The sequence below is a fragment of the Neolamprologus brichardi genome, chromosome 16 (assembly GCF_056152115.1).
Source record: "Neolamprologus brichardi isolate AB-2024 chromosome 16, ASM5615211v1, whole genome shotgun sequence".
Taxonomy (NCBI): Eukaryota; Metazoa; Chordata; class Actinopteri; order Cichliformes; family Cichlidae; genus Neolamprologus; species Neolamprologus brichardi.
Genome location: NC_142119.1, coordinates 24,817,501 through 24,840,240, shown reverse-complemented (window position 1 = coordinate 24,840,240; position 22,740 = coordinate 24,817,501). Strand labels below are relative to the sequence as shown.

The window sequence follows — 22,740 nt, the reverse complement described above, 5'->3', positions numbered from 1 at the left end:
TAAAAAAAAGTACATGCATCACATGAACCATTAGGACTGAAGGTCCTTGATACGGCCTTATAATATTTTTTTTTCTTAAGAAACGGTGCAAAATTAATTGCGGGTACGAGCAGCTGACTTCAGCAATAATGCTCTTGCTGTTAATTCACTACCAGAGTTGTTGACAGACTCTAAACTCTGCATGCTTGGCATGGCCTGGAAATGACAGCAGCACAGCCACGTCAAGGCGGAGCGGCTCTTTTTGGCTCTACTCGGCACCTGTACTTTGGTCGGGAGCCTGATTGTTTTGGCTCAGTGTTGATTAAAGCCTTTTGGTGACAGGTCCAAAACTTTCTGTAAGGTTAGTTCTCTACACATCACCATCAATATAACCGTAGCTTCACATAGCTGTAAAAGTATGTCTGTGTTCGTAAGCGAACTGTCTTTATTCACCGTGTGGTCAGCGTGACAGCGCTGCAGACCGGAGTCCGGTTAACTGCTGTAGCTAGCTGCTCTAACTAGCTTCTATCAAAGTGATGTATCTCTAGCCGTTATTTTTGGGTTGATCTCTGGGGGAAATATTCTATTGCCTTGAAATCAGCAAGAAAAATATAAAAATAATAAATGGAGATAGTAGTGGGTGTTTATTAAGAGAAACGCGCTGTAATGCCAGTACAGTAGTCACTAATAACACGGAAGGCTACTGTTAGCAATAGCCGAGGCCCTTGTTGCTTAGCGGGTTTCCCTTAAACTGCAGTGTAACTAATAAACAAAGCATCATAATGCTTTGAGTTCACTGGTACAGTAAGCTAATATGAAACGGGAATAACTAACTTACATGGATAACGTAACACCGGGCCGGGTGAGGTTAGCGGGTGTGGGAGGTTGAACGAACTCTAGGGTGGGGCTCTCTGTTAGCTAGCTAATGACAATGACTGGTCAGCCAGTCTTTACATGAAGCGAAGAAATAATACACGGCTAACACATTTAACTCAATTACCCACGGGCGAGGCTGAAACACTGGTCGGTTTAATTGTGCGGTCAGTGAGAGGTTGGGTCGATACAAGCTGTCTGAAATGTCGTGAGAGGCTCCTGAAGCTGTTATGAGATGCTTGGCTTTGAGTTATGGTATAGGACACCCTGTAAACACAGCGTGACCACTAGGACACTTCTGGTGCTTTGATATATAAATAATATTTTTCACAGTTTTTGTATTTTTGCCTGATTATTCAAAGCCTAATCACATGGAGACTTTAATCACAAGACTGAGATGTGTTTGAAGTGCAGATTTTCAGCTTTAATTTGAGGGGTTTAACCAAAGATTTGCATGAACTCTTTCGGAGTTACAGCCGTTTTATTACGGAGTCCTCCCAATTTTCAGAGACTCAGAAGAAACGGGACCAACGGACATAACAGAACTGTTGTTAATTCTTTACAACCAATGACGTCTATACCGCATGGACATCTTCAAATGCTTTGTTTCCTCTCTTGACACGCTCTGCCAGACCTTTACTGCTTGTTTGTGGGTCTCTGTCTTCAGTATCTAAAAAGCATGGTTTATTGGGCTGAGAGCAGGTGACCATTGAACAGTATCCCACTTCTCATTTGCACTGTGAACTTGCTGTCTGATCAGTTTTGCAGCATTTGGCTAAATCTGTGAAACTTGAATTAAAGATGAAAGCCTGCACTTCAGTCACATATTGAAATGACAAACATTGTGTCTTTGTCCAAATACTTTTTGGCTATAATTTTAGCTGATAAATACTTTATATTTCAGACTAATCTTAATCGACACTTAATATAACAGAGCTGTATCTTTTTATACAGCTTTGGCATCATGTCTGACAAAAGTGAGCTGAAAGCAGAGCTTGAAAGGAAGAAGCAACGCTTAGCACAAATCAGAGAAGAGAAGAGAAGGAAGGAAGAGGAGCGCAAGAAGGTATGCTAACAATGTTTTGTAAATATTTAGTTTACATGCATTTACAATGGTCCACATTAATCGTCAAACTTATTTGGCCATTTGCATATGAAGTTTAGAGTAGGAGAAAGTGGTTAATACACACAACACATCCCAAGGCCCTTGACAAAGAGATAAGGTTCTTCTGAGAAAGGTATTTATATTAAGATAAGCAACCCTGTTCCTTTAGTGATAATGCTTTTAATTTCTAATCCAAATGTAAGGGTTTCTGCGTTTATATAGATAATAAATTCAACACCATTTGTTTTGAATGGCAAACAGAAAAGTAAAATGTTTTTCATGGATTGATTTTTCTCAACTGACTGATAATAAGTAGATTGCATTAACAAGCTCAAGTTGGGCCTAATGTGATAAAACAATATGAGGTGGCTAGTGTACAGTATGCATTTTCTTCTAGCAGAGTAGCTGTGTTTTGGTAGATAGCTATATTGATGCTTTTGTCAGTCTCCCTCTCCAGCCATTCTTGGCTATATTACATAATGTTTTTTGAACTTCTATAATGTGATTGGAATAAAAAAAAAAAATCCGAAATTCCACTGTAATTTAAAAGCACGTGTAGATCATTTGATTATTTCCTGTTTTGACAGTTTCATACTGTTCTGACAATATAGAACTCTTCTTCTTAATTGATATTTGCATGTTGCTACTTTTAGTGTGATTATTTCCTCCACATCCTTTGAAAATATAATCCATCCTATCCATAAAAGCTGTATTTCTTTGTGGTATGAAGGCTACAGATTATTGAATGGGAAAGGAAAGTTGTTTTGTTCTCCAGGTTTGTCCTTTAAGGAGCATTTTCCCCAAATTCTCCAGTTTACATGAGTTCTTACTTAGAACATTTACTTCCTGGTGGCAAGGCTTATGTCATGGAGCAAAACCTCTCAGTGAAACACAGATTGGATGAAAGTAAAACAACACTGTATCATGACTGCAGCTTTATTTTGTAAGATATGTGCTCTTAACCAACCTGTCGCTGTTTTAAGTAAGGGTCAATACACTGTCCCACTGCCCACGTATGCTCAGTGCTACATTTCTGGCTACGAAGCCAAACACTAGGCCATAACAATCTTATCTTGACACATTAAAATACAGTAGCTTTGTGTGCACACGAGGAAAAGCAAACCTCAGACCTTTTCATCTTGCAATTCGGCCTGGAAATGGTAAAATGACAGACATCAGCAGTGCTTTTCTCTTAAATGATGGAGATGTACAAAATCTAGTTTGCTCTGTGTTCAGACGTATTTAATAGCATCCATCTTTTCGGTTTCTTCTTCTCCAAAATATCTCTCCTAGCATTTGATAGCCTACAAACATACAAGCATACACCATTTTATTCTGTTCCTCCAGCTCTTTCTCAATCACACACTGAAGAAAGGTTTGGAATTAAACATCTTGGCCAAAGACCCTTTGACATGTAGGCTGAAAGAGCTCAGGGGTCGAGTCACTGACCTTCCAATTAGTGGATCACCTTCTCTCCACACAGTCACCCCAAATTAATGTTATGTATCCTTGCTGGTGTTCCTGCTGATCAGGTCTTTGCTGCACTTGTCATGTCCTTTGGCAGTAATAAGATTCTTGCACAGAGTGCATCATAAAACAATTAAGTACTAATTTTTAATTTAGAGAATGGGCTTCCTCATAGCTGTGAATCACTAAAAAAGTCATAAATCAATATTAATGTGTTGTGTAGTCCTGTGATAGACTGGCAAACTTTCCAGAGTGTACCCCACCTCTCAGTCTATGACAGCTCGGCTTTAGCCCACTCTGACACTGAACTGGTTAAGCAGAAGAGACTGGATGGTTTACTGTCAATTTAATATTGTTATCATTGGTGTTTTTATGTTTGTTTGTTTTTATTTCTAGGCGGAACTGAAAGAGGTCGTACTTCCTCAGGATGACTCTGACCTGGAGAAGAAAAGACGTGAAGCTGAGGCTCTTCTACAGAGCGTGGGCATAACCACAGATGTTACAGTTGGTATGTTTTATTTTACATAGAGCTCTATTATGATACCTACTTTTTAACTGTACACCCTTAGGAAAATACATGCATATGTAACTGAGCTCAAACCCCCAGTACATTGCTGGATAAAAAATGAATCTAGTTTGCATACACATACAGTTGGGTCATTGTACTAGAACTATGTTTTGACATTGGTGTCTGGGTGTTCATGTTCATGGATGAGCAGTGCAGAAATCAGCATTTTTCATTCCACATCACTCACACCAGAATATTTGGGGTAATAAATAAGTAATATAAAATTTCAGTTTCTAAGCACTGGAATCTTCATTAATAGTCATATTAAATCACTTGATTTTGTGCATAGATGCAGCATACTTTGGACTACTTAATAAACATTTCATTTATTTTTGTCTGTAATGGTTGTGCTGACTCCTAAAATTGGATTAACGTTTTAAATATAAGAAATGCTGATGCATGCGAGAAAACTCCACCATAATAGTCTCATTTTCATGTGGTGGCCATTACAGTTTTCGTATCAAATATGCTGGAGTACAGATCTGAAGTAACACAAATGTGTCACTGTTCTTTTGTAGCTTTATACTAGACATTTTCTGAGCTGTGACTATGAAAATTGTGGCAAAACTAAATCCAGTTGCCTGGAAGATGAGGCTAATCATGATATTATTGCTATGATGAGTTTGTGTAAATAGCTTGTCAAACATGAGCCTCACTAGATGGTGATGATGATGATGATGATGATATTAAGTGGAAGGATGGATAAAAATGAAACATTTCCAAAAATATACTAGTATACACACAGTGGATTTTTAGAGCATTGTCATATTGCTAACAGCAGATGGCAGAAGAGATCCATATAAAAATCTATCAGAGTTTGCAGACGGACCCAAATAAGACATTCAGAACAATCATGGATGTATTTTTAATACTGCTAGTTTTTAATTGTATTTTTTTGGTCTTGCATATGATTTAATTGATGAAGACAGTGCAATTGTGCTGAAATCTCCTTTCCCAACATGGCTTGAGCTTGCAAGAGTTTACGTTTATTATTTGGATTTGTGCATTTTGCTTGCTTTACACAGAGACATTTATATTGTATTGTACTGCTATAAACAGTTTACTGATGATTACTGTCTGTCTCCCTGTGTAGTCCCTCCTCCCATTTCTCCAACTGCCAAATCTGCAGGTACACCGAGTGATGCAGGGAGCCAGGACTCTGATGGAGCTGTGGGACCCAGGTACACACACTGTCTCACAATCTGCACTTGTATAGTACTTGACAAGTGTATAAACAGTGCAGACGTCCCTATTTCAGGCCAAAACTGTTTCTACCTGAGGAATAATAATCAAATGCTTGGTACTTTGTTGATTCTACCTTGCTTTTTCTAAAGTTACTTCAGCATTCTATTTAACTGTTATGCTTATATCTGCAATATATGTTTCCAGTGTCTTTGTCACAGCTTAAATTGCAGAACTGTTTTGCAGCAAATTAGTTGTGAAGCATTTTGAAAACAACATAAAGAAGCTTGTCTGTTCTGCTTTCTTATGCTTGGCATTACTTTCAAACTCTATAAACAAAGCTTATGAATACCTGTTAAGCACAATTGCATTAACAGCAGCTGAGTTAAAACATTTTACAAAGTCCTACATCATTATAGTGAACGATGAAATTCCTGCCAACTGAGTGCATGTTTATTTCATTTGTGTGCCATCGAATTAGAACAATCCTAAATTAACAATAAAGCAGCAGGCTGCTGTGACGCCTGGGGGACTCCTTAACCCCTAATTAGAGCCCCTTCCCAGTGCTGAAACTCAAGCTCCCCCAGTGTCCCATCAGACCCAGTGAGTTGTTCCCCCTACGTGTTGACTCATTTCCCTCACCAGCATGGCCATTTCCTACACACATGGAGGTCATGTTTTCTCCCTGAGGGTTCTCTCTCTCTCTCTCCCTCCCTCCCTCCCTCCCTCCCCCCTCTCTGTCGGCACAGCACTCAGTGCTTTGGTGTGACACAGTTCGGCCTGAACATACCATCCTGTGCCATCGCACACAGGGTCTGTGTGCCCATGCATTTTAAGCAGATACATTTTTCACTCTCTGGGTTTATGTAAACAGATCCAAGCTTAATTTGTAATAAAGAAAACTCCCTTTTTGGGTGTTTGGATATGCAGAATGATTTTAATTGTGACCTAGGATTCAATCAGCATGTTTGTTATGTGCCATAATGCTAACTTTATTTCCTCTCCTCATTTGTGCTCGCCTGTTTCTCTCTCACTAATGCTGCCTTGTTGCTGTGACACTAACCAGGAATCTGCATTGGGACTCTGACCCGTCCACTCTTCAACTTCACTCTGATTCTGAGCTGGGGTACTGGACACTCTCTTCTCTCCTTTCCTGGTCATTTTCCCTTCTCTCAATCTATGGCATGATTACTTTGTCTTTCAAAGTCATTATTCAGTTAAGACAGATCAGGAAAACCATGTAGGGATGCATGCAGGAATGGTGAGACAAAACCTTTTAATTATTTACATAGTTTTAAAAACTAATATGAAGTCGTTGCAATCCCATAAACGACTAATTTACTCACTTTAATCAGCAAAAGATCCCACTTGCAAGGAGGCGAGAGTGGTTACAGATGTAGCACTGTGTTGTATGTTTTTGTCTTTATTGTCTCTTTCACTGTGATTTTGTGCAAAGCTTGAGTTGTTCTTTCCTTTTAGGCGTGTAACTCCAAAACTGGGGATGGCCAAAGTTACACAAGTGGACTTCCCACCACGTGAAATTGTGTCCTACACGAAAGAGACCCAGACCATTACTCAGGCGAAAGAAGGTGACTCATGAAGTGTTATAGGTTAATGTTGAAAAACGCAGTCAAATGTGTGCACATGTACATAACTGCGTGCTTGCATGGATTATATCATATCATTCTTCTTAACAGGGTCTCTCTGAGAGCAGAAGTGAACAAGTGCAAGAGATTTGATTTTACTGAGATGAAAGAAAAGGAAAAATGAGGCCCAGGAAACATAAGAAGTTAGGGCAGGGATTAGATTCTGACAAGCTCTGCTCCTCTGAACCTTCCAGCCAATGCTGCTTTGGTATAATTAATGAGCAGGATGAGAAAGCCTGTGACAGGAAGGAGAAATGAGATTGGAAGGGAAGATATGAAATGCTGTGCATAGGACTGCTCATTCCCTCTGAAGCGTGTCAATATGTATGTAAATGCTGCAGCAAAGCTTTCATGTGGTTGGATGAAGAGAATATTTGGGTTTTTTACTAAAATTCACATGGTGAGCACATGTTCCATCAAATATGCAATATTTTTGGTCATGCTTCTTGTTCTCGGTTGATTTTTCTAATGACTGATGGTGAGTAATATGCTCGACTGAAATCCTGATTAGGATAGTTGTTTTGTATCTTTTTTTTCTTTCTTTTTTTTAAAGCTGATTTCTCAAATGATTTGCACCAGCTAACACGTGTTTTAAGCATCCCTGAAAGCCTGGTTAGGATTTTGAAAAGTGTACGGCGTGTCGGTTGTGTGGTCTAATCAGGTGACGTGTAGAAAATTCTGAGGTGGCATGCAGCTCGAGTAAGATAAAATTGTGTGATTTTGTGGAAAACTACAAGCGGAACTAGTGAAGGATGAAGAGCATCCCAGTGTTCCTCATCGCTCTTTACGCTGGACTCTACTGGGCATTGTAAAACTGTGTTAAACAACGATGGTTTCTGCCAGCTGTTCAACACTGGGGCCCCCCCTTCCCCTCTCTGCCACTATGTAATCATTTCATCAACTCCCTCGCTTCCCTGTCTTCTCCCTTCACCGAGCAGGCACATAACAAAACACACTCAGTGACATTGTGCATTTTCACACCATCACTTCTGGCACTCGATGAGACGGCATCCCCTTCCCAGCTTGCTCCCCTTGGAGCATTTCTGATGTGTGGGGTGGCGTCAGGCCTGGTTTCTGATTGAGCGATTTATCATGTTGTCAAAAGGAGGCAACGCCGCAGCACTCTCAAGGTCAGCAGGCGGTGGCATTAGAGGGTAGCGGCTGCCATGCCCTGGCTGCTCCAAACTGAGGGTTCCCACAGTGTCAGTGAGACACCTCGGAAAAAGGAGTAAAAGATTTTAAGATCACCTGCCCCATTGGCACAAAGAATGTCCTCTGAGCAGTCCAGGAGAAGCCATCCACATTTTAAAATAGTTGGAAATGAGAATAGTATATCACTCAAGAACAACTGGATACTCGTTTTCTTGGTGTATGAAAAAACTCTTGATACCTGTGCTCGTATAAGGATCACTTCCATTTTTTAAATATTTGATTTCCTTTTCTTATTAATTCTGTTGGGAGTGACCAGGAGGGTCAGTATGAGAGGGAGTAGATCAGAGGGACAGCTCAGACTCAGCATTTTAGAGACATGTGCACAGGAGGTATAGTGGATATGTAGGACAAAGGATGTTGATGATGGAGCTGCCAGGCTGGTGGAAAAGTGGAAGCCCAGAGAGAGGGTTCTTGGATATAGTGAAGGAAGACAAGGATGCAAAGGATAGGGTGAAATAGAGGCAGGTGATCCTCGGTGGTGAGCCCTAAAGGGGGCAGCCGAAGAAGAAAATGTACTGTCTTCTTATAATTAATCCCAGTTTTTTGGGAATTAAACAGTGAACAGCACTGTGCAAATGTTTCAAGGCATATTAGCTGTTGAGATTTTTATTTATTACACAATACCTTCAGGAAAACATCTGTTTGGCTCCCACATGCATATTTCTACATCACAGCCACCCCAAATACACAGCTACACGCTCTGTCGTCTATGACAACGAGCCATGCAGCTGATCAGGCACCCGCAGAGAGCTGATTTCAGCGTCGTGGGGTCAGTCTGAGATTACATGAGAAAGCAGCGACACACTGAAGAACAGTGGCGAGCTCTCCAAAATGCTTGAGCCAAACTACCTGGCAAAAGCCTAAAAAAAAACCCAACAAGTGCACATAGACAAAGTGGAAAGGACATAGAAATTATACAATGTTTTTTTCTGCCTAATAAAAAAACCCACATTAATTTTAAAAGCACTGCCTGCCCCACATTCAGTGCATTGGAGATTAATTATTTTCATCTGTAGATAGCTTCAGAAAATGTGCTAGTTTAAGCCATTAGATTGTCGAATATGCCACCGCTGCACGATTCCCAGATTGCACTAGTAGGTAATATGCAGCATCAGTATGCACTCCTCAACAAGAGGCTGTAATTATGGCATAAGATATTGTGGAAGGTTGGAGGTTTGGGAGTACGTGTGGTGTGGAGGGGGAGGGCTGGACTGGTTCGTCTAGTACAGCATTTCAAAAAGGCTCGTCAGGAATATAAGTATGCAGAGCAGTTTAGTAAATCTAATATTTAATTGAATGTGATTGTTTTAATCACGATGAATTCAGAGGCAGGTCAAAACTTTTAATCACAAAAGCCCTTAATGGTCTTCTTGTTTGAAGTGCCACTTGTAATTGTGGTCAGCTTTTATGCACTTGATGATTAGTACCCTTAAATATCTGTTGTATCCTTCTCTCATACAGTAGCTAATCATTTGGAATAAAAAAAAAAAAAAAGAGAATATTCTCCCCTTTTTTTTCTGTGTATGATTTCAGCACCTATGCAATTTGTTTTTTGTTATTGTTCATGTAATAGGGTTTGCTGATGTTTTTATTTGCTGCACTACTAGATGCAACTACACACTTTGGAAAGGCTTTTTGCACGCTGGTGCTAGAAGAGGTCTATTTCAGCATACAAGAAATGATAGTTCAGATGTACGTGTGAATTGGTGGAAATTTGTCTTCTATGGTTTCATTATTGGGCTTCATGTTGCACATGCTGAAGTCACAGCCTTGGTCTGTCTGTGCGTATAGAATGCGGATGCCACCTGCAAGGTCATTTAGTTTTGTAGTTGCTCACCACTGGCCACACGCCATGTTTGCATTAATATATTGTCTATTGAGGAAGACTTGTGATTACTCCCCCACCAACACTACATACAAAAAAAAAGCTTTTATGTCTTAAGTGGTACAAAAGCCATAATTGGACCTGCTTTGCAGCTTTGAGAGGAGGTGTCAGCGTATGGGACATTGCTGATCCGTGTGAATTCTGTTAAATGCAACCCACCCACCCTTGCTATTCCCCCCACCCACCCACCCCACACACACGCACATCCCCAGTGGGGTCACCAGGATCACTAGCTTTTCTCCAAATGGCCATTTTGGCTGGCAGGTGCATTATACCCTTTATTTTCAGATTGTCTGTCCGCTCCTAATGCCTGGCAGGTTGATTGCTCTGGCTGCCTCGCCAGGGAAAGGGCTGACGAGCACGGCCGGGACTAGCTGAAAGACAGTGATTACTGTTTTCCTTTAAGCCTGATTGAGGCCCTTGAAAGGAAAGATTTTAACCTTCTCCTGTTGGTTGCAGAGTATGGCCGCACATTGAAATGGCTTGTGTCATCAACCCAGTTCTGTAAACTCATCAGTGCACCCGGTAACCTTCATCCCCTAAACCTCCATCTGAGAAAGGGGATAAATCATTTTATGGACAAAGTGACAGATGACATTATCATTTAGATTATCTCAGTAGGAAGGAAACTCTGGCGTGTGGTGCTGTCATCTTAGATTAACTGTAAGGTTCATACAAAGATAAACGCCTGTAGGAACCAGGCGAGTATTTCCACTTTCCTCATGAATCTGTTTTGTCCTTCTGCTATTATTTTTTTAAGCATAGTCTATATAGTGTCTCTAGGAAATGTGTTTGAAAAAGATGTGTTCATCTTCTTTGAGGTAGAGCCGGTGTGCAGTTTGCCAGCTGGTGTGGCCTGTATTTTGTCGTACATTCTCTGAGGCTGAATAGGAGTTGCAGGACCTCCTGCTAGGATGGTAATTGCACAGGCTTGCCGTTCAGGGAGAAGCTTGTCTCGGGGCAGCCATGCGGAAAACCTCTGTGCCATCCCCATGCCACCTCTGAAGAGCACAAGACAATCCCAGCATCACCATCTGCTTTTGCACCATGCCGTCATCTGGCCAGTCCAATGGGACGGGCCTGGGCAGCTGCTCCACAACCTCTGCCCCGTGGCCTAGAAGGGGGCAACCTACTAGTGGGACACAGAGGAAACAGCTACACTGACAGCTAGACTGTCTATTGAATGGTTAGGGTCTCATTAACAGTTGGGAAAGACAGGGGTCCCTATGACAACAAGACACCCGCTGCGCTGTGTCCCTTTAATACAAATGACAAACTTCCCCGCTTTACAGAGCCATGTTCTTTTTGAAAGGAGACATTGTGCTGACAAACCAAACAAATGCAAGGGAGAGATACAAAATCAGTCTATTGCTGTGCCAGTAATCACTGGGTGGAGCTTTTCTTGAAAGAGAAAAATAATCAATGTGGAAAATGTAGTGACCAAAAGGTATGAAACGTCTGTGTTTGGAAGCATACTCATTCATTTTGTTAAAGTTGTTTATTTGTTGTTTGATTTTTATACCTTTTAGCATTTGAAAATTCAGAGGAAATGATGATCATAAACATACTCGTTTACTACTTCTTACACAGGTTATGTTGATTGAGAGTTGTTTTCTAATGTTTAATACGGGTATCTTTTTCATCAACAGAGGAAGAAGAAGAGGAAGAAAGTGCTCCACCTCAGCAAGTAGTTGAGACTCAAGCTGAGAAAGAGGACCAGAAAAAGGAGGAGGAGGAAGGTACAGCAGAAATGATAATTGAGATTCTCTGCTGAAATTGAGGCAGTTTAGTTAACACTTAAAATATGTAAGTGTTACAGATTATCTATATAATTGAGGGGGATCAGATTGCATAAAATAATGGCTACTAGCACCAGGGATCTTCACGACATTTCACTGTGTTTGTGTTTCTCTATTTAGCACCCCCTCACGAGCTGACAGAGGAGGAAAAACTCCAGATTCTGCACTCGGAGGAGTTTGCAGATTTCTTCGACCACAGCACTCGCATTATCGAGCGCGCTCTATCCGAGCACGTGGACCTCTTCTTTGACTACAGCGGCCGTGACCTTGAAGAGAAAGAGGGGTAATTATTGAGCAGCTAGTGTTTTTAAAACTTGTAATTGGTTTTTGAAGAAGTGCTTTTTATTGATTTTTGGTGCTTTGTTTTTCCGCAGTGAAATCCAGGCCGGGGCAAAGCTCTCGCTTAACAGGCAGTTTGTGGATGAGCGCTGGTCCAAACATCGTGTTGTCACCTGCCTGGACTGGTCACCCCAGGTCATTTTTCTTAGCAAAGTTTTCATGGTGAAGCCAACTAGAGCCTGACTGATAGTGGATTTTGTGTGGTTTACACATATAAACAGACGTTATGTTTGCAGTCATATTGAAATCATTAAGTATTAACTTTCACAAACACGTTGGCCACTCACCATTGAAGTTACTGCTTGATTATGCTCAGCTTTGATGCATACTTTGGTGTTCTGCAAACAGTATAATAAAAAAACCCCTTAAAGATTTTCATATATGGTCTGTATTGGCTGACAGGTATTAAAAGTTTGGCCCTAAAACCAGCATTTTAACACATTTTCTCAGAGAGACAGTCATAGATCATCTGCTAATCCTAATCCTTGTGTCTTTGTGCTGGAATTCTGCTAAGAGCATAATTGTTTTGTAATTGCCTGTTTAAACGACTTAGATTTGCACAGCCATAATGCTTTATGATTACATAGCTTGAGTTTGACAGCATGTTCTTTCAGCCTCAGCTCCCTCAGGAAAAGTAAGTTACGTCCCATACAAATTGTCACTTAGTCGGAGGCCGTAATGATTTGTTTCCTCTGGTGTCTAAGGTCATTTAATGCATTATTGTGCAATGACTTGTGACAGTGATTGAACACCAACTCTTTGTTCACTGTATTTTCTTGCTCAGAGCAGTATCCACACCCTTGTGATGTAAAGTGATGCATCCACTGTACTTAAATTTAAGTATTAAAAGCAGCAGAGGTTAATCGTTTGTCAACATCTGGATAGTGTTTCTGCAGTCTGTGTTTTTTGAAATACACTGGGATGGGTTTGTGTTTTATGAGATCCTTACTGAGCTGCTGAGTCTGCTTCTGTGTTCTTTTGAGCCCTTGCAGAACTGTAGCTTTTAGTTAAAATTATGCAAAGGAATAAAAACATCATTTACCAACGTTCTTCGGGGGGTAGGGTGAGTTAAATGAGCCATAAATCTTGGAGGAAAGGGTTAGTCATTCTCGAAGGCATTCAGCAGCAGCACTCGGGGCAGGCAAAGCTTTTCCACTTGGAGCCAAGCCTGGGGGGCATGTCTGCCTGCCTCCCTCCGACATTCATTCAGTCTGATTTTTATTTTTATTTTTGGTCTGTCTCCAGTATCCTGAACTGTTGGTTGCTTCATACAACAACAATGAGGATGCTCCTCATGAGCCAGACGGTGTGGCTTTGGTGTGGAACATGAAGTACAAGAAAACTACACCGGAGTACGTCTTCCACTGTCAGGTACTAAAAGCAACTTTAGCTTTCCTGTCCTTTTACTAACATAACCCAGCAACCTCACGGATGGCTTCTTCCATGACAAACATGGAACACGGCCAGCCATCCTGTCAGGCTCCCTGCCTCCTCCTCTGCTCCCTTACCCCCCTTACCCTCATCCACATTGTGAGTTCACAGTGCTGGCATCCACCTCCACCACATCTATGCACAAACACATGTTCATGAGGCGCCTGAGAAGACCTGTGGAGTCGGGTGGAATCTGAGCACCGCAGCAGGATTAAGCGTGTGGGGCAGGGCTGGTTATCATGTGCATCTAAACAAGGGCCCTGTGTTCAGACAAGCTAGCTGGGAGACCAGTTGAGCTCCTCCGCTCTGCCCAGCCTTATTACAATGCTTGTCCTGAGGCTCCTTCACCAAGACAAGTTGAGTAGAACCACATGTTTTGGCCTCCATAGCGGATGTAAATGCAGGCGTGTTGCTCAGATGAGTAAAACTGAACAGAAGTGTTAACGTAGTTTTCTTTTTGCCTCCAAGTCAGTTTATCTATGCATTAAAAGTTTTGCCGGGATGACTTTCTGGGGAAAGAAATGTTATAGGTGGGGTGATGAGTGTGTGTAGTCCACCTAAACCATAATCCAAAAATATATACTGATCTTATCGGCCAGCCTTGAGGTCTGTTTATTTACACTGTAAGAACTGAGGCTCGAGTTATGTAAGATGTGTTTAGTTGTACTTTAATAAAGAGGGAACATGCAAGATGACGCAGAAGAAGGAAAAAGCTGCAGATTGAAGTCTGTGTTTTCCATGTCCATATTATTGCATCTTTGGAGATTTTAAATGCTACTGATGCAAATCTTTGCAGTATTTTACAGCCCCACATAGGTTTGACTTGTGGTTGAGAACATCAGTGGGAAATAGGAGTTATTTTGACTTTAATTTCTATTTCTATTTCAGCAAATAAATAGCATGAAATAATTACATTTGCTCTCAATAAAATTCAGGGTTTTTTTTTTTTTTTTAGCTAAAACAGCTCAAAAAATGTTTGTGTGGAAGAATTCAAATTTAGCAGCAGTGCAAAAATCAACTAGTAGCATAAAATCTCAGCATGCTTGCTGTGCCCTCTTCATGTTGCAGGGCTCGCTACTTCCATTTTCTTTTCAGCTCGTCAGTTTTGGGATAGTTTCCTTGAAATGAAAGTGGCATAATGTCCTCACTGCTGTAGATTTCCATTGGCCTGTTACTCTATGAAAACTCTTTCCCTTCTCATCACTCGCTCCACAGTGCGGTTACCTAACCTCAAATAATGAGCTATTTTTTCCTCTTTTGGGGTCATTTGGTGCCCTTGGTCAATAGTGTCACTGTTTTCTGAAATAACAGTAGTGTTGCCGCTTGTTATCTTGGAAAGTGGTTGACTGTTTAGACTTATTTTTTAAGAGAAAGAGGCAAATTAAGACTGGGCTAAAATGAATAACATTAGCTACACAGTGGTGCAGCGGTTAGCATCATCGCCTCACAGCAGGAAAGTCCTGAGTTTAAATCTACAAGCTGACCAGACGCCATGATCAGCTCTCCCTGTATGTGTGTGGCTTCCATCCAGGTATTCCGGCTTTGTTCCACAGCCCTGAGACATATTTGATAGATTAATTGGTATTTCTAATTGGAGAATTGCTGTCTGTCTCTCTGGTACCCTGCTTTTTATCCCACGACAGTTCGGAAAGTCTCCAGCCCGCCTCCACAAGTTGAAACTGGATAAATGGTTAGGAAATTGCAATGGGGAAAAAAATTGAATAATACATTTAAAAAATGTTATACTTCATATGTAGCACTTCTCCTAAAGTTACAAACTGCTTCTCAGAATAAAACATTTTATAAAATTGAAAAAAAATTATAAAGATGTTCTGATAAGAGTATTTCAGGTAAACTCTTCAGTAGTGATGTGACTCCAGTTGGACTGCTCCACGCTTTAGAGGCTACGTTGGTAAAAGCCCCGTCACCTTAGTTTAACAGCCGATACCTCAACATTCACGGTATCTTTGTAAACTGTCTCTGAGCTTCCATTGTTAGCTGCGGCTGTCTCAATATAAATCTCTATTTCATTTTTCCTTGCCCAACCCTTCTTGCACCCTCTCATTGTGACAGTCTGCTGTTATGTCAGCGGCGTTTGCCAAGTTCCACCCCAACGTTGTGGTGGGAGGCACCTACTCGGGGCAGATTGTGCTGTGGGACAACAGGAGCAACAAGAGGACCCCTGTGCAGAGGACTCCCCTGTCAGCAGCAGCACATACGGTACAGTAAAGGTCTGACACAGTGGGCGTATACTTCATTTATATTTAGCTAAAAGGTAAAATTTCCCCGTCACTGTCTTCGCAGCACCCAGTATATTGCGTAAATGTGGTCGGCACCCAGAATGCCCACAACCTCATCAGCATCTCTACTGATGGCAAGATGTGCTCCTGGAGTCTGGACATGCTCTCTCAGCCTCAGGTAACATATAACACAGAGCAGATGCTGAATGTGTGCTCTGCTGTGAAGAAGTTAAAGTATTAACTATAAAAATAAGTTTTTATAATGATAATGCATCAGACTTTAGCAAAGACAATATATTTTCTGTTGTTTACCTCTCTTTTTTTCTTCTTTCACATTGCCCACATGCTTCCTGTCCTTTGCATTTGTGCTACATGTCAGACATTTTGGCTGGACTCTTTCCTTTTCACATTCCAGTTTGGTATTTCCTTCGACTTTACCCTTATTTTTTTCTACAGCTCATTTTTCACTTTGAAGGAAATGATTCTTGCTAGCTGTGTCATTTCATCTCTGCTGCCAAGCCCTCGCTGTCAAACTGATTTCTTTCTTCTTCTTTTTTTTTTTATAAAGCACTAGTCGAATTTAGATTACACATTAATAAACTGTCGGGTGATTTTTATAGGTTTTGCTTGGCAGAGTGTGTGTTAACTTAAAGCCTGGGCGGGGAGCTTGTTATAGATGTTGTTCCATGTTTCCTCCCCTCCACAGGACAGCATGGAGCTGGTGTTCAAGCAGTCCAAAGCTGTAGCTGTCACCTCTATGTCTTTCCCTCTTGGAGATGTCAACAATTTCGTAGTGGGCAGCGAGGACGGCTCAGTCTACATGTCATGTCGTCATGGAAGGTGCGTTCATAAGCAACCGCAGTCCCACCGTGTCGCCTCCCGAACACCAGCAGGAAACTGAGGCGACTTGTAAGGCCCACCTAGACCCGTGTGTCAAATAAATATAGCCCACTCACTTCCCAGTGCAACGCAAATCCAACACTTGATCTCCTGCTGTTTGAGGTTTCACTCCTGCCCAGTCATCCTGTTTTTCTTTTCCGCTTGTCAGTTGTGTTTGTAAAGGCCGTTCAACATAAACAGGGCACACATGCAGGGGAAACAAATCATTTTTTCCCCCCTGTTCTTTTATTTTTATTTAATTTTTTTTCCCTCAGTATGTTTCTCTGGGTGAGAGAGTTTGTTTACAGTCGGTCATCCCTGGGAGAATTAAAACTGCACTTCATCCCACAATGTTCTCATTTAGGAGACTGGGGCTCTTCATCTAGGATGGTCCTCGGCAGAGAAATGTGGCTTAAATCAGAGCTGCCAGTGAGCAGCGTGTCAGCCTCACACCAAATGTCCTGTAGTATGCCTGGAAACCACAGAGAGGTGATAGCTGCGAGGTTTTGCACTGCAGAATCACCTCTGTAATCGGGGGAATAATTTTCCACCTCATTTACAATGGTATGATACTCTCATCGCAGTTAATAATGCATAAGCATCACTCATGCTGAGTATTTACCTCTCTACATTAATTATCAGAGCCTCAGTTGGGTAACAGCTCTGCAACATGTGGTTGAAGGGATGCAGTCACTTTTGCCTCCCTGCTGGTAATTACACGATATAAGTAAATGATTACTGTGAATACGTCCAGCAGAGGTCCATCTGTGCCTGTCGCTTACTTACCTGCTTAATGCATTGCGTAAATGGTAACAACCAGCAGTGTTGTGCATTTTTGTTGTGTCTTTTTTTCTAAAGTTTCTACAGTGCACACAAATGTGTATTCAGACATTAGATCTGAAGGTAAAATTAAATTGTTTGTGGTCAATTTAAGCATATTTACCCATATTTATCGGTGTGCTCCACAGCAAAGCAGGCATTAGCGAGATGTTTGAGGGACACCACGGCCCCATCACGGGGCTCCACTGCCACACAGCTGCAGGGCCACTGGACTTCTCTCACCTGTTTGTTACCTCGTCTTTCGACTGGACTGTCAAGCTGTGGAGCACCAAGGTATGACCTGAGCTCTAGGATGTATTTTAAAAGCCATGATTCATTTATTTGGCCCATCTCTGCGTAGGGAAAAGTTTCCTCCCTTTCTGTGCCTCTCTGGGCTTCACTATAATCCAGTTATTGTTCACTTTCAGCCGTAAGGTGGGACTAATGATTCTTTTAAGGTTGATTTTTAAGTCACAAACTTCTGTTAAAAGGCTATTGATTGAATTTGTAGACAGATGTCCTGATACAGCAGTCAATACCAGACTCCGTTTAGCCAAAATAATTAATTTTTTCACTTCCTATTTGCCACAGTTTGGTTTCCACAGCAACAGGTCGGCTCAGACTGTTAGGCTCTAATGTTTATTTTAAAAATGTTTATATAAAAATGGATGACTTTTTTTTTTTTTTTTTTTTATCTGTAGTTGTTAAATGAGAGTTGCTACCCTGCATTTTTACATATAGGATTTTTTTTAAAAAAACATTTGATATAATGCATTAGTGGTGGCAGTGGAAGATTTTCACTTTTGACATCTTGACTGTACATCACAATGAATAATACAGAACACTCTTGAACTGAACTCGGGAGACTGAAAAAAATAAGAGACAATGAGAGAAAAGGGCATGTAATGAATATTCATAAGAAGTGTTGTCAAAGTGAAAGTCTCACCTGCCTGCGCTCTGTTGTCTTTATTTGGCAATGAATAGACACATACACATACACCTCCTCTAGCTCTTTTGGGAGACAGCCTCTTTTCATCTGGCCCCTTAATGCATCGCCTGCTTATGGACGTGGACGGGGTTTGTGATCCCAGAAGCTCGGTTGTCAGAGGCAGCCTTCCCCGGTGGGGTCCCCTGGGGCAATTTCAGTGTTAAGTGAGGGGCCAGATGAAGAGTGATTCAGAAACCCCTGTTGAAGAGAACAGGAACGAAATGATGCCCTGCCCAAGCGAGGGTTACTGGGGCCCCACTGTGGAGCAACACCCAGGGATGGGGAGGCTCAATGGCGAGTGTTTGGTGGCTGGGACTTAGCGAACCTCCTCTGGGCCCACTCTCCTGTGCACTGAGCGCGCACAGGAAATGATGTACAAATTTGGGCTGCCAAGAGTGGTCTTAGAAACATTTCTACATGTGAAACATATAACATCACGAAATATGTGCACTATTTACAGTTCAGAAACGATGATCAAGGGTCAAGTATGAAAACGCATCACTTATTTAGAATTTGTTTTCTTCTCACCAAAGGAAAGTTACCATACTTGTGGAAAAAAACGTTTTTGTGTTTTTTTTTATAAGGAATGTTCATTTTACTCAAGCTTTTCTCATTTTTGTTTATAAAATGACCAAAAAAGTAACAGGAAAGGTAAAACAATTATGACTTTGTGCCTTTACTGTATGAAGACCAATCACACTTACTCCATAGTCAGCTCCCAGAGGGTCATTTTAAGCCAGGCAAACTGTAAAAGCTCTGTTCTGACATAACAGGCTGTCCCCGTTGCATCCCATCCCAAAGCAAGTCTTTTTCATCCATTTGCAGCAGTTACAGAATTCCCGATGGCTTTTTTTTTTGTTCTGTAGACATTTCCCCTCCCACACTGGACACTTCTTATAAACCATACGGTCATGCTGTTCCCACAACAGATGAGTGGGTTTGAGCCCAGCCATTCCATTACAGACTGGGATATCAGCTGACTGCTTTTATTTTTATACTCTATGATTAAAAAGAGCACATCGCAGAGAAGCGGCCTTTCAGGTTCCCTCCATCAGTTTGACAAATGATTATCTTTTTGTTTGTTCTATGTCTGTCAAATTTTCTTCTTTGTCTCCTCAAATTTGGATGCCTCTGCACTTTTTTGCTGCTCGTGTTCTTTCGACCATTTTAATCTTTCCCTTGAGTTCAGTAACTCAGAGAAGCCCACCATCCTGGTGTCATCACTTCAGTGTCGAGGTAGAATCGGGTGTTTTGTGGGTGCCCTTGAGGCTTGTGAGACTTTTGTTTTTCAAACTAGAGACTGCGTCTCTTCTTGGTCTGTTATAGGCCAGCGTCTCAGTCTTGTTGATTTTACTCTGGTTAGAGGTTTGTGCTATTCTTGAGTCGAATAGAACAGATGATTGAAATCTGTTCACTGCAAATCTAATCATGAAATAACTTTTTTGTTTTTCTTGGAAAAATTTTACTCTGATTTTATTTATTTTTTTCTCCCCCCCCCCTTTTAAAGACTACAATGAACCCACATTGCTGATGATCCAGATACTCAAGTAGCCAAAGTTATTACTTCTTTAATCAGCACAACAGTTTTCAGCTGTGCTAACATAATTGGCAAGGGCTTTTTTCTAATGATCAATTAGCCTTTTAACATGATAAAGCTGCATTAGGTAACACAGTGTCCCATTAGGAAAAACATGAATGATCGTCGCTGGAATTGTGCCTGCACACATATTCCATTACAAATCATAAATTACTTCTGATTGATTTCATTAATCATTAATTGTCATTTACAACATTTCTAAGTGACCTTTAAGCATTTTTTTTAGCAGTATTGTAAATGGACAGGTTCCTATAGAGCACTTTTCTACTTGAGCACTCAAACTCACCCATTCACACAAGCACTTTTTTAAAATTCACACTCTAATGGACTCATTGCAGAGCAACTTGGGGTTCAGTGTCTTATTGTGTGTCCTGTATGAACATAACCATGCACTTCTTTTGAAACACAAACCTTTGTCATGTTTGATCTTTCACACTGCAGTTTGTGATAATGTTGACTGGCTTTGCTAAGTAACATAAGCCAGTGCGTTTTAACAGTTTAAAACATCACTGAGTTGCATTAGTGTGTAGATGGATATTTATACATTTAAAACTGGAAACCTTTTTGAATGAAGCTATTTTTTTTTTTCTCCCTGCAGAACAATAAGCCGCTGTACTCGTTCGAGGATAACTCTGATTACGTGTATGATGTCATGTGGTCCCCGACTCACCCTGCTCTGTTTGCTTGCGTGGACGGAGTCGGTCATCTCGACCTGTGGAACCTCAACAATGATACAGAGGTAATATTAATAGACATTTCTCAGAAGAGCAGCTGTGTGCTGTTACCATCTTTACTGTAGACGAGATACTCATATCTTGATTTTGACCTTTTTAACCATATCAGATCCTGTGCCTTCACATGGTTTAGCGTGCAAGTACACTCCTGATTGCTGTTATTGTTTCAGGTCCCCACCGCCAGCGTCACAGTGCAGGGTAACCCAGCCCTGAACAGGGTCAGATGGGCTCATTCTGGCAAAGAAATCGCTGTGGGAGACTCTGATGGACAAGTCCTTGTCTATGATGTTGGAGAGGTGAGCAAGCATGAGTCAGCCTTTCAGTTTCTGACTGTACCTTTAAAAAAAACCCAATTTGGATTTTGCAAAAATGAGTCAGCCTCTCACCTGCTACAATGTGTAATTTAGTAATGAGGGATTAATTGTAAAGCATTTACCTTATTGAGATTTTAGAAGAGCATCTTAAGGACTAATTTGTGCATTTTAGGTCTGCTCTTTGTGAGTAAAAAAATGCACAGAGCATAACCTGTCTGCGTTTGAAATTCACGTCTCTGTCGTGTTCCTCCCCCACAGCAAATTGCGGTACCGCGAAATGACGAATGGACCCGTTTTGTTCGCACACTGGCAGAAATCAACGAGAACAGGGATGACGCAGAGGAGCTTGCAGCTCAGCGTCTGGCCGCATGAGCTTATCTCCCTGGACGAGGCATTTAAGGGACCAGTCATGTGCTCGTTAATGACCTGTTTTGATAGATGGAAAAGATGAAGTTTGTATCAGAAAGAAGTACGGATATCGCTTGGTTTCCAACGCTCCTCTTATTTAGACAATTGCCTTCTTAGTTCGCAGCACCGTGGTCTGTCTTCCTCTGAATAAGCCAAGCGACAGGGCTACGAACCTCAGACACTAACCCAAAGCCATATTCACAAAACAGTCATCTTTTCTTCAACCAGATGCCTTAAAGTTTAATTTAAATCTTGATTGTCACGTCTTTACCCACCATTATTTACAGCATGGCAGCCTTAATTATGAGTTAAGTCGGTGCTCCACTTTCAACATATTCAGGAAAATCAGTAAGAGCTGTTCTCCATTTCCACCAAAGTTGTAGTAAAGCAATCACATCTCTAAACACCCAGGAATGTAAACATCTCATAGCTGTAGCCCACGTCGCCATCTCTGTTCTTTTAGACTGGATAACATAAACACGTGTTTGTAAAATAGTGAAATGTCAAAGTCTTTCTACCAAGATGTTGTTTTATACTGCACTTCTTGCCTCTTAATCAGCGCAGCTCGAGTTGGATCCGGGATGGTTGGAATATCACCCCAGCATGTTGAATAGGGTGATTATGTATGCTGTAACTGCTCGGTGATTTCCACGTTTGTCATGTACGGTGATGGGCTCTGAATAGAGATTGGTGTCAAAACAGAGAATGTACATTTCACAATAGAAATCAACAGTTTGAATGATTTATTTCAGTAAAATACAATAAATACATTTAAATTATTTCCCAAGTCCCCTGGTCGTGATTTCAAAATAAATACTTTGGAAAATATCTGTACATCCTCATGTCTCTTATATGTAAGTCACACATGCACACCAGAAAAGCGCAGTGACAATCCTTTGTGATGCCATAATGTCCCTCTGTGGAGAAGTACAAGATGTACAAAAAATTGTGCAAGCTATGCAAAGAAAATGCAATTAAAGCCATACCCATGCAGCATTTATAGTAAGACAACCACTTCTATGCATTGAATCGAAATGTGGTTAAGTAAAGGAGGAAATGAGGGCTGAAAGAGCATGCAGCCCTCACGAGAAGTGACTGTTTATGAGGCTTGAGGCTCCGCTTTGGACGTCGCTGATGTGATTGTCACCTCTCCGGAAGGCTTAAACTTGGGCAGGTGCAGGCCAAATTTTCTCTCCACACCAGCAAATGTTGAGGCAGCCAGACGGTAACCACCCAGGTGGTCTGGAGTCACAGAGGGAAGGTCCTTGATTGTAG

The 22,740-nt window shown here is 41.3% G+C and overlaps 2 protein-coding genes across 6 annotated transcripts in view; one reads left to right on the top strand and one right to left on the bottom strand.

The window, feature by feature from the left end:
- The first annotated feature begins 251 nt into the window (after window positions 1–251).
- dync1i2a (dynein, cytoplasmic 1, intermediate chain 2a) lies at window positions 252–22,244 on the top strand. Of its 4 annotated transcripts, none has more exons than XM_006788480.3 (17): window positions 252–340; window positions 1,807–1,918; window positions 3,821–3,932; window positions 5,086–5,173; window positions 6,241–6,300; window positions 6,654–6,763; window positions 11,567–11,656; window positions 11,837–11,999; window positions 12,091–12,190; window positions 13,301–13,426; window positions 15,560–15,706; window positions 15,791–15,904; window positions 16,433–16,566; window positions 17,574–17,718; window positions 20,608–20,748; window positions 20,914–21,039; window positions 21,316–22,244. In XM_006788480.3, exons 2-17 carry the CDS (start codon window positions 1,817–1,819, stop codon window positions 21,427–21,429), a joined length of 1,872 nt encoding a protein of 623 aa, XP_006788543.1. In that variant the 5' UTR covers window positions 252–340; window positions 1,807–1,816; the 3' UTR covers window positions 21,430–22,244. The 4 variants fall into 4 exon arrangements, with proteins under 4 accessions (XP_006788543.1, XP_006788542.1, XP_006788544.1 ...); XM_006788479.3 differs by having other exon boundaries at window positions 6,241–6,330; XM_035906736.2 differs by having other exon boundaries at window positions 257–335; window positions 6,241–6,330.
- LOC102777354 (electrogenic aspartate/glutamate antiporter SLC25A12, mitochondrial-like) overlaps window positions 22,191–22,740 on the bottom strand; it is a 22,892-nt gene continuing 22,342 nt past the window's right edge. For both annotated transcript variants that reach the window (XM_087853233.1, XM_087853234.1), the window contains exon 18: window positions 22,191–22,740. This exon is cut by the window's right edge and continues 32 nt beyond it. In XM_087853233.1, coding sequence (XP_087709359.1) covers window positions 22,565–22,740 — 176 coding nt within the window. In that variant the 3' untranslated portion in view covers window positions 22,191–22,564.